Source organism: Notothenia rossii, assembly GCF_949606895.1.
Source record: "Notothenia rossii genome assembly, contig: SUPER_2_unloc_1, whole genome shotgun sequence".
Lineage (NCBI taxonomy): Eukaryota > Metazoa > Chordata > Actinopteri > Perciformes > Nototheniidae > Notothenia > Notothenia rossii.
This window is the reverse complement of record NW_027640361.1, coordinates 175,300-188,830: the sequence shown is the minus strand read 5'-3', so window position 1 is coordinate 188,830 and position 13,531 is coordinate 175,300. Positions and strand designations below refer to the sequence as shown.

At 38.0% G+C, this 13,531-nt stretch overlaps 1 protein-coding gene and 1 long non-coding RNA gene across 3 annotated transcripts; one reads left to right on the top strand and one right to left on the bottom strand.

Annotated features, from left to right (window-relative positions):
- Positions 1-2,802: 2,802 nt before the first annotated feature.
- On the top strand, positions 2,803-7,261 carry LOC307030852 (C-type lectin domain family 12 member B-like; the record flags this gene model as incomplete). The annotated part of the gene is made up of 6 exons (XM_079696231.1): positions 2,803-2,871; positions 5,599-5,707; positions 5,781-5,870; positions 6,078-6,266; positions 7,026-7,168; positions 7,256-7,261. Exons 2-6 carry the CDS (start codon positions 5,638-5,640, stop codon positions 7,259-7,261), a joined length of 498 nt encoding a protein of 165 aa, XP_079552357.1. The 5' UTR covers positions 2,803-2,871; positions 5,599-5,637.
- A 4,977-nt stretch (positions 7,262-12,238) lies between these two features.
- On the bottom strand, positions 12,239-13,289 carry LOC307030863. Of its 2 annotated transcripts, XR_013805807.1 has the most exons (3): positions 13,035-13,289; positions 12,808-12,906; positions 12,239-12,370 (listed from the first exon to the last, which is right to left on the bottom strand). It is a non-coding gene; the product is annotated as an uncharacterized lncRNA (long non-coding RNA). The 2 variants fall into 2 exon arrangements; XR_013805808.1 differs by lacking the exon at positions 13,035-13,289 and having other exon boundaries at positions 12,808-13,025.
- Between the last annotated feature and the right edge of the window lie 242 nt (positions 13,290-13,531).

Sequence of the window (13,531 nt, the reverse complement as noted above, 5' to 3'; positions counted from 1 at the left end):
CGATAGCATGGCCAACGGTGTGTGTGTGAATGTGTATGCATGTTAGGTCCTAGAGTAACATACACTGCTCTGTATGAATGGGTGTGAATGGGTGAACGACATGTAGTATGTAAAGCACTTTGAGGGGTCATAAAAACTGGATAAAGCGCTATATAAGTACAGTCCATTTACCGTCTGTGAGGAAAAGAAATGGGGCTGAGAGCCTCAAAATACTGAAATCTGTATTTTTTAAAATCTTTTCCTTCTAATTTTTTATTCTTTTCTAAACAACACACTTTTATTTACTCAACAATAACACACAATTATCTTTGTTTTTATTTATTCGTTTAATTCTATAATCTTGGGCTTTTTAGCATGCTTTTTAGTCTTAAATAGCCGCCAAAACTGAATATGTGACGTGGATCCTAAATATATCAACAATTAAACAACATCTTACATTTCCTTTCACAAAATATGTCTCCTTGCAGTATCAACACTAATTCGGCTGACTTTTATATTTGATCCAATTGGTAGATAGGTTATGTTTACACCATAACGGTGCACAGCTGATAGAAAAGGACTTAGGTATAGACTATGGGAAGATATTACTGATTTTCTTTGAATATAAGAATGTAAATACTGAGTTGAGAGAATAGTCAGGGGATTTTGGTGATGGGAGACACATCTACAGTATGGAATCACAATTTCAATAGCTTACCATTAAATGGCGGATATACCTTTATGTCTGTGATGTTTTACAAATCAGATATTAATGTGTGGAAGTAAAACATGAGAAATAGTATAGCAATATCCTGTAAAAAAAAATGTAAAAACATGAATAAAACTACACATCTTCAGATGTTATACATACATAAGTGTCTAATAATACAAAGTTATTATTAGTATGCTCCTCTGCTCCCTTCACTGGCTTCCAGTAACTGCTAGAATCCACTTCAAGACACTGGTACTTGCGTACCATGCTGCAAATGGACGGCCCTTCCTACATCCAGGACATGGTTAAACTGTACACCCCAGCACGTGCACTCCGCTCTGCATCAGCCAAACAGCTCGCTGCATCCGCACTGCGAGGGTAGAATAGATAGATTGAATTACTAACAAAGCACTTATATACTAATAAAGGACTGGCTTATCTAAAGCCAGTTGAGTAGCACTTGACATGTTTGGCTCTATGAAACCTGATGTACTTTTATGATTCTGTTTTATTCAAGGTTATATCTTCCTGGTCGAATGTACTTACTGTAAGTCGCTTTGGATAAAAGCGTCAGCTAAATGCAATGTCATGTAATGTAAATGTTGTGTGTGCCTTGTGTGCACCGCCTAGTGGTTAAAGCACGTTATTGAATTATTTTTGTTGAATAATGTTATTTGATGAAAAACAAAATGATGAGTACATACTTTCATAGGGGGAAAGTAGAAGGTCAATGATAGAAATATAGAATATAAAAAATCAAGAAGATACTGTAAGTGATTTCTATAAAACAGTTTAGTGCTGGATGTGGAAAGATATTAATATGAGGATGTGCAAAACAGAAAAACGAATTAACCTTTATTAACACATTAAAGAATACTTTAGGTTAATGGTGGTGGAGACCTGCAGTGGGTGAAGAGGACTGTGCAATTCTTCTAAATGGAAGGTAAACCAGAAAAAGCTGGAATGATCTGCAGTGTACTACCTTTCTGCAATGGATCTGTGAAAAAAAGGCTTAGTTTGTGTGTATGGCTGTGGGGTAGTGGGTTTGTCTTCAAATGGGAAGGTTGTGGGTTCAACCCCTGCTCCTGCCGTCAACATGTCGCTGTATCCCACTTAACCCCAAATTGCTCCCATGGCCAATGTGTGAATGTTAGCTTCCTTGAGCAGGGGGCTCTTTGTTTGGCTGACCCTGCCTATGAATAAGAATGCTTTATATAAAATGCTATTAATTTACCAATATGTGTTAATACTTTTATAATTTATGCAAAATGACTTCAAAAGTGATTTTTGTAAGAGAGTCTACATCAACAAGTGGTTGGAGGGCCGGAATGAAGATATTGGTTTGAGTTTTGGCCACATTTGACTGCTTGTTACTGGGAATATTACATGGGAAACCAGGATGTTAGCATGTATCTTTATTTATCTGTGCTTTATACGTGCTCATGACCTTCATATGCAATTAAAGAAAGCTACTTATTGTACTGCTGGGGGGCTGTTTGATAAAGAAACTCTTTAAGATTGGGAGTTTAGCCTTTGAAACAATTTACATGCATAAAAACCTATATAACACACTAGGGAAGGGAAACCCCAACAAGCATAACAAGGCCCCTTTTAGACATGAGTTGGTGGATGGGTTTTGTAGAGGATATGTTCACGCACTCTGATACTTGTAACTTCCTATTTAAAAAAAAAAAAAGTGACATGTATCAAAAAGACGTGACATTTTTACTACTTTGAAAATAACCTTTCTGCACAATTGATACATTGTACGTACTGTATTACTAATCTACGTCAAAGTAGTTTAAAAGTTTAAAAGGAATGATAGATAGATAGATAGATAGATAGATAGATAGATAGATAGATAGATAGATAGATAGATAGATAGATAGATAGATAGATAGATAGATAGATACTGTTACTTTAATATGGTGTGTGTGATCATTGTCTGGTACAGGATTCTTAAGAAGCAAATTTTAACCCTTAGTGGGGGAGTGACTTCCTCAAAAAGATAAAGTGTTTAGAAATTGAAAGTCTTCCTTGGTCACATACTTCAGTGTAACTGCTGTAGAGCTGACCTTCTAGGAAATACTTGACATTCCTATGAGTGATGGAGGAAATCTATGTCAATGTTGAAGGTGTAAAACCCCTAAACTCAAGAAGATCCTCAGCAAAACAAGAAGGTAAGTGTGTCAGTCAGACTGTAACATCCCGTCATGTCTGCTAATTTATTCATGTTAAGTTAGTAAATCAGGTTCATGTTAAATGTTTCATGTTTAGTTCATAGCCCAGGTTAGATTTATGTTTAGTCAATTCTTTTTGTTCACCTGTCTAGCAGGGCCGTGGGAAATAGGGGTGCTGAGGGTGCTGCAGCACACCCTGGTGGAGGACAGGGGATCTGCACTTCCACAAGATTAAATACAAATATAATACAAACAAAATTAATTTTCAGCCTTGATGTAACAACATTCATAACTAGAGAATGCAATTCCTGAAGAAATTGCTAGTGGGAATGCTTTATGCTGAAAATGTGACGCTAAACTGCTATGCTGAAATGTAATGTGTAAGAAGAAAGGGAAGAATTTAGATTGAAATGATAAATGTACACAGGGGGCTTAAATGTGTGATGAGAGAAGAAAAGAAAGTAAAAAGGCTTGGAAAAGCAGCAGAATATTTGAACTGCAAACTTCTGAACTAACTTGATGGCGAATGATCTGTCGCCATGGCAACAGCATTTGATGACACCCCATATTACGCTTAGATGCGTTGATGGCTGCATCGTTACCAAACCTGTGAAGTTTTGGGGCGTTTGTAGCAGTTTCACTGAAGTTATGAGAAAGCCGTGTTTCATGGCGAGCATTGTGTTGCCATGGCAACGGATTTGAAGAAATCTCAAAACTGTCCCGTAGATGTCTTCACGGCTGGACTGTTAGCACACATGTGAAGTTTGAGCACTTTTTGAACATTTTCATAGGAGTTATAGCGACATCATATTTTATGGCGAGGGATGCGTTTCCATGGAAACGGCATATGATGAGATCTCAGAATTGGCGTAGAGCTGTTGAGGCATGGACCTGTGATATACAAGTGAAGATTGGGGGACGATTGGACCGTGTCGATGGGACTTACAGCCACATCGTGTTTCATGGCGAGTTGTCCGTCGCCATGGCAACGACATTTGATGACACCCATACTATGCTTAGATTCCCACTAAATTAAGTAAAGATAACACCCTTTTCACCCCGGTTACATTTTCCATTTGCCCTGTACGATGGGCGCTGTAAGTGATGATAGTGGGGGATGTTGGCTTATCAGGCGCCCGCAGCTCACAGCTCACAGCCAGCGTGAGAGAGAGAGAGAGAGAGAGATAGAGAGAGGGGGTGCACCTGTACCGGCGGGGAATGTTGTTAGCTTCTGCTGCGCTAACGGATATAAGAAGCTCTTTCTACAATAATGTGGAGGGAGAGTTCTGTCAGACTGAGAGGCTGATAACTACAGCTCAGGTGAGGTAAATTACTCTCCGAGTGTTTAGATAGTTAACTTAGTCTAAGTTATCTCAGTGGGTCTCAAACGTTTTGATCACAATGTATTTAAACAAATATTTCCAAGGCACTCCTTTATAATTATTAGGATAAATAAAAACAGGTTTGAAATCATTCCAATGTATACTATAGGACAGTAAACCAAAAATATTGTTTAAAACTGGAGAGATTTAAAAATATGCATAAATAAATAAATGTTAACTGATCAAATAAGATATAAATGAACCACAAAATAAAACAAGTTAGCCTACATGTATTTGTTATTGGCTATGGTAGGTTATCGGTTATGTTCACATACTTATTTGATTATTAAAATGCAAACCGATCTTTTTCATATGGGTGTTTAGAGTTGTATCCCCTAGATCAGTCTCTAGTAATTGGGCGCTCAAAGTGCACCAGATTGAAGCATTTTACTTTAAAATGTTAAAAAAAATCTTCCCGGGGGTGCACCCCCGGACGCCTCTAGAGGATGTGAAGTCCACCCCCCAATTAAAACATGTTCATGCAATACTAAATACATTTGAAGCCTTGCTATATAAGCTGTCCACTATGTCAATATGTTTCTCTGTTTGTAGTGTAGTGGTCTTCTGTAGAGGTTTTTCATTGCCAAGCAAATTGGTCAAAACCGGCCCTGGTGTCATCCCCACAGCACCCCCCATTTGAAACATGTTCCCACGGCTATTCTGTCTAGTCCTGTCATTGCACTTCCTCTTTTCTTTTGTACTCGTTTCAGAGCTGTCCTGCACTTGTGTGTCTTCCTCCCCGTGTTATTGTCAGCCCCTCCCTTGATTGTTGTCACCTTTGTCCCATTACCTCTTGCGTTTATATAGTCCTCGTCTCCCTTTGTCCTGTGCCGGTTCGTCTTGTGCCTTGTGCCATCAAGAGAGCCAGCTTTTCATTCCAAGAAACATTTGTAGCTGCTTTCACAATGATGACATGCTATTCTCTTTTTATTAACCAGTAAAATAGATCTTTACAGGATCAGAATATTTTGAATATTATTCATTTGAATGGATGGTAATCCATGGTAATGGTAATCTTAAATTGTAAGATTATATGTCTCTTTAACACAATGGACATGATTATCACAATGTTTTCAGTCTTAAATCTGGATTGCCAATGTGCTTTGGCAATAATGTGTTTTTAATATAGTCATATCAATAAGGCTTATGTGAATTTGTCTTGACTCTCAGTTTGAGAAACAAACAGTATTTCCTTATAGTCTTGTTTTTTTTTTTGGATAGATATGAAAATGATATGTGACTTCCTCCAAATTATGTGTGACTTCCTCAAAAAGATAAAGCATTTAGAAATTCAAACCAGCAACCACACTTTCCCCAGTCACATACTTCATGATAATTGCTGCAGAGCTGACCTTCTAGGAAAGAGTTGGCAGTCCCATGAGCAATGGAGGAAATCTATGTCAATGTTGATGATATCAAAACCCTAAACTCAAGATCATCTGCAAAACAAGAAGGTAAGAGTGTCAGTCAGAGTGCACTGTGGATTTTGGATTTACTGTATCACTCCCTGGTCTTCTCTGTGTTCAGGTCCCAGGAGATTTCTCAGAGCGTCTGTTCTCGGTCTGGGGCTGCTGAGTGTTTTCCTGCTGGCTGGACTCATCAGCTTCGCCGTCCACTGTGAGTCTGTCTTTTCATACGTTTAATAATGTCATTTTGAACGTGTGATTTTCAAGAGCAATATTCTTTTCTGAAAGATGCACATTTGACCAAAACATCTATCGTTTTTCTACTTTTCTCCTAGGGCCAAATTAGGAAAACATTTACTTTGGTTTGTGTCAGTATGATTGCATCAGTTCATTTAAGAAACATCTATTTTCATTTCAGACCATTACTCAGTAGGTGGTGCAGCTGCAGATCTCTCCACTGTCAAAGCAAACCTGTCCTCAGTGACTGAAGAGAGAGACAACCTGACTGAGCGTCTCCAGGACAGCCATCAGCTGATCAACCAGCTGAAGGCCAACCTCACTGAAAAGACCAGAGAGGTGGACAGGCTTCAGTGTTTGATGGGCAAGGGTGAGTGCTTCATGTGGGGGTTTGCATAGGGCGCGGTGTATGTATGTAAGATAAATATTATCATAGTAATTTTTTACAAAATACCTTGATATTGATATTCTAAGGCTGACTATTGATCCTTTCATAAAATAGTTACAGAATGACACTTTTCATTAATGATAATCAAGAATTAGTTTTTAATGACTTAATTGTTAGTGATTTGATTTATAGTTTGTTTTACTTTTATTCACCCACCATCATGCCCCATACACTTGTGTAGACCACAATATTCATACTTCTCTGTAAACTATGCTTATGGCCATTTTCCTTGTCTAAATTACTTTTAGTATAAGCAATAGGAAGAAGAACTTAGAGGTAGTTTGTTCCAGATATGTGCAGCTTAATAATAATAAAGGATAACAAGGTTTCAAACCAATTTAGAACTGTTGCCGAAAGTCACACCCAGTTTTCCAGTCGGTCTAGTAACTAACACCGAGATGTTTCCACTGTCTGTGTTTAAGTGAATGTCATTGAAGACTTTAACAAGATCAGTATCAGTGCCGTGGTGCTTGACTAGATCACATCGAAACAATTATTTAAATCCCAAAAAAGAGAAGTAGTTGTTCTGCAATGATATTTGTGATCTCTTTTGATCGCTCTAAAAATGCTTAATAAATATGTTTTTTCATTATTATTACAAAAGTGTCATATAATGCACTCAAGAGTTCCATATTCCAGCAGTTAAAGCAGTAAATCAACAAGATCTTAAAACTTTTACAGAGAAAACGTGTCATGAAGGATGGAGGAAGTCTGGTTGTTCCTGTTATCTCCTCTCTACTGAGAAAGCTTCCTGGGAACAAAGCAGAGACAACTGCACAGCCAGAGGAGCAGATCTGGTGGTCGTAGACAGTTATGAAGAACAGGTAATGTGTGCTGCTTGTGATTGTATAACTCCTGCTTTTATCAATCAATGTTTTTATTGTACATATAGTAGCACATTTGCGTATCAGCTATAATGATTATGTTACAACAATGGTGTTAATTACATATTTCTGAGCTAGTAAAAAGAGAAAAGTTATCTGAAAGTTGATGTCCATCCCAGTAAACTGCATTTTGTACATTTGAACAGGAATTCATTTCTCATATGATCGAGGGAAGCACTTGGATTGGTTTGAGTGACAGAGAAAAGGAGGGGACCTGGAAATGGGTGGATGGATCTCCACTGAATCTGACGTAAGGCTTTCCTTTGGTTTTAAATACAGACGCTGGTTTATGTTGTGACCTTTCTAAATGTTTCACATGTTTCTGTAATGGGAGTTAACAGAACACACAGGATGCATTTAAACGTAGGGTGTCTGCCCCTTTCATCAGAGACTCATTTGGGTTTTAAGAAAAGAACATGGCTGTATTACTTATAGTTATTTGTATTTGATGTCCAATCTTTTAGTTCATCTTGTTTTCCTGTAATACCTTTTAGGATTTGGGCTAAAGGAGAGCCTAATAGTGGAGGAGGGAATCAATCAATCAATCAATCAATCAATCAATGTTTATTTATATAGCCCAATATCACAAATGTTACATTTGTCTCAGTGGACTTCACAGTTTGTACAGAATATCAGTACGACAATACGACACCCTCTGTCCTTAGACCCTCACATCGTACAAGGAAAAACTTCCAGAGAAAACCCCACAGTTTAAAGGGAAAAATGGGAGAAACCTCAGGGAGAGCAACAGAGGAGGGATCCCTCTCCCAGGACGGACAGACGTGCAATAGATGCCGTGTGTAAATTGAAAAGATAATACATTTGCAACATAGGTAGTCCAAATGTTTTGAAATGCATGTGTGTATAATAAGAAGATGAATCCATGAGTATATCCATCCAGGACTTATGATCCAGGACCGCAGCCACGACTCAAGATCCAGGACTCGCAATCCATGACACAGGACCGCAGGATCATCCATGACTCCGGATCCCGGCGTATATAGACACCAAAAAGAAAGAAATTTGGGGAAGCTGGGTTAATCGGAACATGAGAGTACATAGGTATAGACAGAGAGAAGGAAGAAGTAAGATGTCCCCCGACAAACTAAGCCTATATCAGCAAAACTAGGGGCTGAATCTAATCAGCCCTAACTATAAGCTTTATCAAAAAGGAAGGTCTTAAGCGCACTCTTAAAAACGGATAGGGTGTCTGCCGTCCGAACACAAACTGGAAGCTGATTCCACAAAAGTGGAGCTTGATAAGAAAATGTTGTGACCAAAAGTTGTGACCTTTCTAAATGTTTCACATGTTTCTGTAATGGGAGTTAACACAACACACAGGATGCATTTATACGTAGGGTGTCTGCCCCTTTCACCAGAGACTCATTTGGGTATTAAGAAAAGAACATGGCTGTGTTACTTATAGTTATTTGTATTTGATGTCCAATCTTTTAGTTCATATTGTTTTCCTGTACTACCTGTTAGGTTTTGGAGCCCAAGACAGCCTGATAATGGAGGAGGGTATCCACACTGGGGTGAAGAGGACTGTGTATACATCTATCCTTACACCAAAAGGTGGAACGACGTGTCCTGTAGGAACGATCTGCAATGGATCTGTGAGAAACATTAACATTGGTGTCTGTTTGGATACTAAACATGCAATCATGCTTTTACAATTTAGTTTATATTGAGTTATTTAAAACTATTAAAAATGCCTGATTTCATGAATAAGAATTGTGTTTCTTGATTAGATAAATCCCAATTTGTTTGTTTTTTAGGTTGTTTTTCAGATTAATATCAGTAATAAATAAAAAGACATTTAATTTTTTTTGCCAACTTTTGTTTGCCTCAATTAAATTAGTATTTGTATTAATCCTCTTACCAATCGACATAAAAACAGCTTATTAAAAACATCTGCTGATAAGCCCACAGTTCCTGAAAGTTATAATATTGAAAGTGCCTTATTGAGCAGAATATGATACAAATATAAAAAATAAAAACTGTCAAACATTATTGAATAATTCAGACACATACAACAATACTCTAGTGTCAGCATTGGTCTAACTTGTTCAAATATGTAAAATAGCCTGTGTGTTTATACAGTATGTTTCCTAACAATGACCTCTTGTGGCCATGTGAGTACAAATCTATTGCAGGTATTTAACATTCATAGGTACCATCCACTTTGTACATACTGTAAGAACTAGTGCTGTCAATTAATACAAAGATGTATGTATGTTTATTACAATAATAATCTGGGACTTTAACTGCAGGATTAGCTCATGTTTCATTTGAAAAGTAAACTGCCTTTTATTTGAAGTTACTGGAATGACAGTACTTTAGTAAATGGGCAAATAGATATAGCTAGATCAGGAAATGGAACTTTCTTTGAGCATGCATACAAAGATAAAAACTGTAAAAGTATATTGTGGGTGTATAACATGTTCTCTGACAAGATGAAGCTCTTCCACTTCAACAAATTGCTGTTATCAGATAAAAAGCAGCTTTACAACTTCACGTTTTTTTATCAAAGTGAACAACTCCTCCCTGAAAGTTATCTTTGAAAGGATATGAACTTGTTATGTTTATGATCAGCGGCAGACAGAGTACTTCAGACAAGACATTTGTGTTTATGAGCATTTCAAATTAAGATCCCTGCTTTCACAACAATGTCATGCTCTCTTTTTATTAACCAGTAAAACAGATCTATACACGATCAATACATTTAGAATATTAATCATCTGTGTGGCTTTGTAAGATGATATGTCTGTATTTAACACCATGGACTTGATTATCTCACTTGTTTCAGTCTTAAATCTTAATTGTCAATGTGCTTTGGCAATAGTATGTTTTTAATATGGGCATGTCAATAAAGCTTATTTGAATTTGTCTTGACTCAACTCTTGTTCTGTTATCTATAGTTTACACGTACAGGGTTAAGTATGGATGTACTTTTGGAAAATACAAGAAAGGCGATACAAATTATGTACACAGGTTTAGAAGCTCTAAAAGGTGCATTTTTGAGAAGTGATTGGAGAACTATATGTAAAGGATGTATTGTTACAACACAGAAATGTCACTAAAAGTTAATGGCCCTAAGCAACCCAATTTAAAAAAAGTGCTTTCACAAATGAAACATCAAGGTGGAGATATTATATTTATGCATGAAACAAATCTGTCAAATATACTGACATGGCTGTATTACTTATAGTTATTTGTATTTGATGTCCAATCTTTTAGTTCATCTTGTTTTCCTGTAATACCTGTTAGGATTTGGCAGGACATACAGCCTGATAATGGAGGAGGGAAATCCTATTATGGCAAAGAGGTCTGTGCACACATCCATCCTTACAGCAAAAGGTGGAACGACCTGTCCTATAAGAAGGATCTGCATTGGATCTGTGAGAAAGCTTAATATTGGTGTCTGTTTGGATACTAAACATGCAATCATGCTTTTACAATTTAGTTTAAATTAAGTTATTTAAAACTATACAAAATGCCTGATTTCATGAATAAGAATTACTTGATAAATCACATTTATTCAGTGTTTTTGTTTAGGATTAATGTCAGTAATAAATAAATAGTAATTTAATTAGTTTTAGCCAATTTTTGTTTGCCTCAATAAAATTAGTGTTTGTATTAATCCTTTTACAAATCTTATGTAGCGTTCTTAAGAACTGGAAAGTCAGAAAGCCCAACTGCTTCAATTTAAATAGATGGCTGGAGGACTTCCTAAACATCTTCAGTATGGAAGAAGCTGCTTTCTCCCTGTTATATTTGGTTAAGCCAGAAAACAGGCTCTGGGATAAGATAAGGGCTTTCCAAAGGCCTGTACTACGAAGCCGGATTTTCGCTTAGAGAGCTAACTTCAGTGAAAACTGCGTTTCCGGTCCTACGACGCTGGTTCACTTCTTAGCTGGGTAGATCTCCATGGTAACTTATGCTGAAAGGTTAACCTGAGGCCTGTACATCTAGTTCAACATACCCTGGATATGTTTGAGTTACCCGGCTTAACTAATCCAAAACAAACGCGCTCTCGCTAAGCGGTCCTACGAAGATGGTTCTATTTCGTCCCTACCAGCGCCATATAGATAGAAGAGTTACGACAGCGGAAGTCCAAAAACGGTTATCGTCACGTGGTTCATGCAGACAAGGATCGTTCCCCGGAAGTTCATGTCGGGCAATGTGAATGCATTGATAACAGGAGATAGAACTACGATTTTTGGTAATTATATTTACATCAATATGTTTTTAAAAATAAAATAGAATTTGCTAATATTAAGTGATAATATTAGGATTAGTGTGAACAACTAGTTTACATGTTAGGCTAACAGTGCCTTGGTTAAAGAGCCCTTTGCTGTTTATAGCTTTGAATTCTTTAAAACCAATATTATCTTCTTAAACTTGTATGGTAGTCAGGAGCATCACTTTCTAATGTTTATTGATATATTTAGAAGGAGGGGATCTAAAGGAATGCTTCAAAATTCAGATTGGATTAATTTCTACCATTTTCTTAAATTCATGGTAGTTTCAGTAATCCCATGGTAATTGAGGACACAAGTTATCTAAATGACTAATGTCATCTTTATGGCTTTCAGAAAGGACAGGAGACCGACAGGTGAATATCAAAGGACTAGCAGCAGCAGCAGCAGCATGATGATGATGTTAAATGTGTTATTTTAGGAACATCCATTGCAAATACATGGAATTCAATAAACATTGAATAGCATATCATGCAGTTTGTCTGTGCCTTTTCCTCCGTGTTGTCCTGGTTTGCTGTGCTGCCTCCTAGTCGCCACCATGGTTTGCTATGCTGCCTGGGGATGCTCAAATCGCTCAGAGAAAGGAGTACGAATGTATGGCTTCCCCACTGACACAGAGCGCAGGAAAAAATGGCTGGCTCAAGTCAGCAGGAGCAATTTCATGACCAACAGCAACAAAATATGTGAGGTTATTATATACAAACACTGCATTTGCACTTTTTCACAAAACGAAAACCACACCATTGGGAAAGCTTAATGTTTTGTTTAATACAAAAAAACAGGGAAAGGCTTGAAAAACACAGAGTTGAGACTCAGGGTGCAGGGTGAGGGTCTCAATGCAGGTATTCAGGCTCCATTGAATCCCCCTCTGGTTCTTGTGCTGAAAGAGGGAGTAACAGACAGGAGAAAGGGTTATACACACCTATATAGCACACCTATTGGATGGGAAATTGCCTTGGGGAGATAAGGTGTGGTCTTTGTTCCCAACTGAAGTTATGGAACTTTATTATTTGTGAGTTTAACAAAGTATGACAAATGGCATCAGTAACAGATGTGATCTGAATTTCTATAAAGTTGTCTCACATTCTTGGTCATATTTTATATACAGTATGTAATGAGTATAACATGTCCAGTAAGAATAAAGTGTTTCCTAATACTGTGTATTCAACCACTATGGAATATGTATGTGGGCAGACAAAGCTGAGTTGTTCTGTGTGTGAAGTAACCTCAAGTCACTCCGCAGGCACATTTTGATGCAGACCAGTTTGTCAAGACAAAAAAGGGCAAGACTAGGCTGAGAGCAGAGGCTATACCCACCATCTTCGTGCATCTCCCTGTGGTCAAAAAGAGAAGGGCCCCTGCACCACGATTCACCCCGGGACCTGTATCTACAAAGCCCATAGCTCATGATCACAGCTATAGAGTGAAAGGTGACACAGGTATAATAAGTATGAACTCTTAGTAACAAAAGTCATATTTCTTATTTTTAAGTGGTATAATATTTTAAATGTTCGAAGATCTACAGTGCCATGTCTTCTACTTACATTAGTCTCAAAGATTGAGGGAAGAAGGGATGAGGAGACTGAGAGAAAGGAAAGTGAGGGTGAAGAAAGAGAAGACATGGCTAGTGAGGAGAGACAGGGAGGGTGGACACCACCCACTCAGCCAGCAGCCAGTCAGCATACGAGGGAACCAGCAGCCAGTCAGCATACGAGGGAACCAGCAGCCAGTCAGCATACGAGGGAACCAGCAGCCAGTCAGCATACGAGGGAACCAGCAGCCAGTCAGCATACGAGGGAACCAGCAGCCAAGGGCGCCGGAAGCAGGGGGGCCAGGGGGCCATTGGCCCCCCCACTTTTCAGCCCTGCCCCACATTTTCGCAGCAGCAGATGCCGCGGAAAACTGTACAAATCCCGTTTCAATAATTCCCCTCTACTCTAAAGTCGCATCTAAAACGCGATCTGATCTAGCTGTGTACATTTTGTTATTTTTGATTGTTATATTCAATCTCACTAGCTTCAGGCATGTTTGAAGCTTGTAA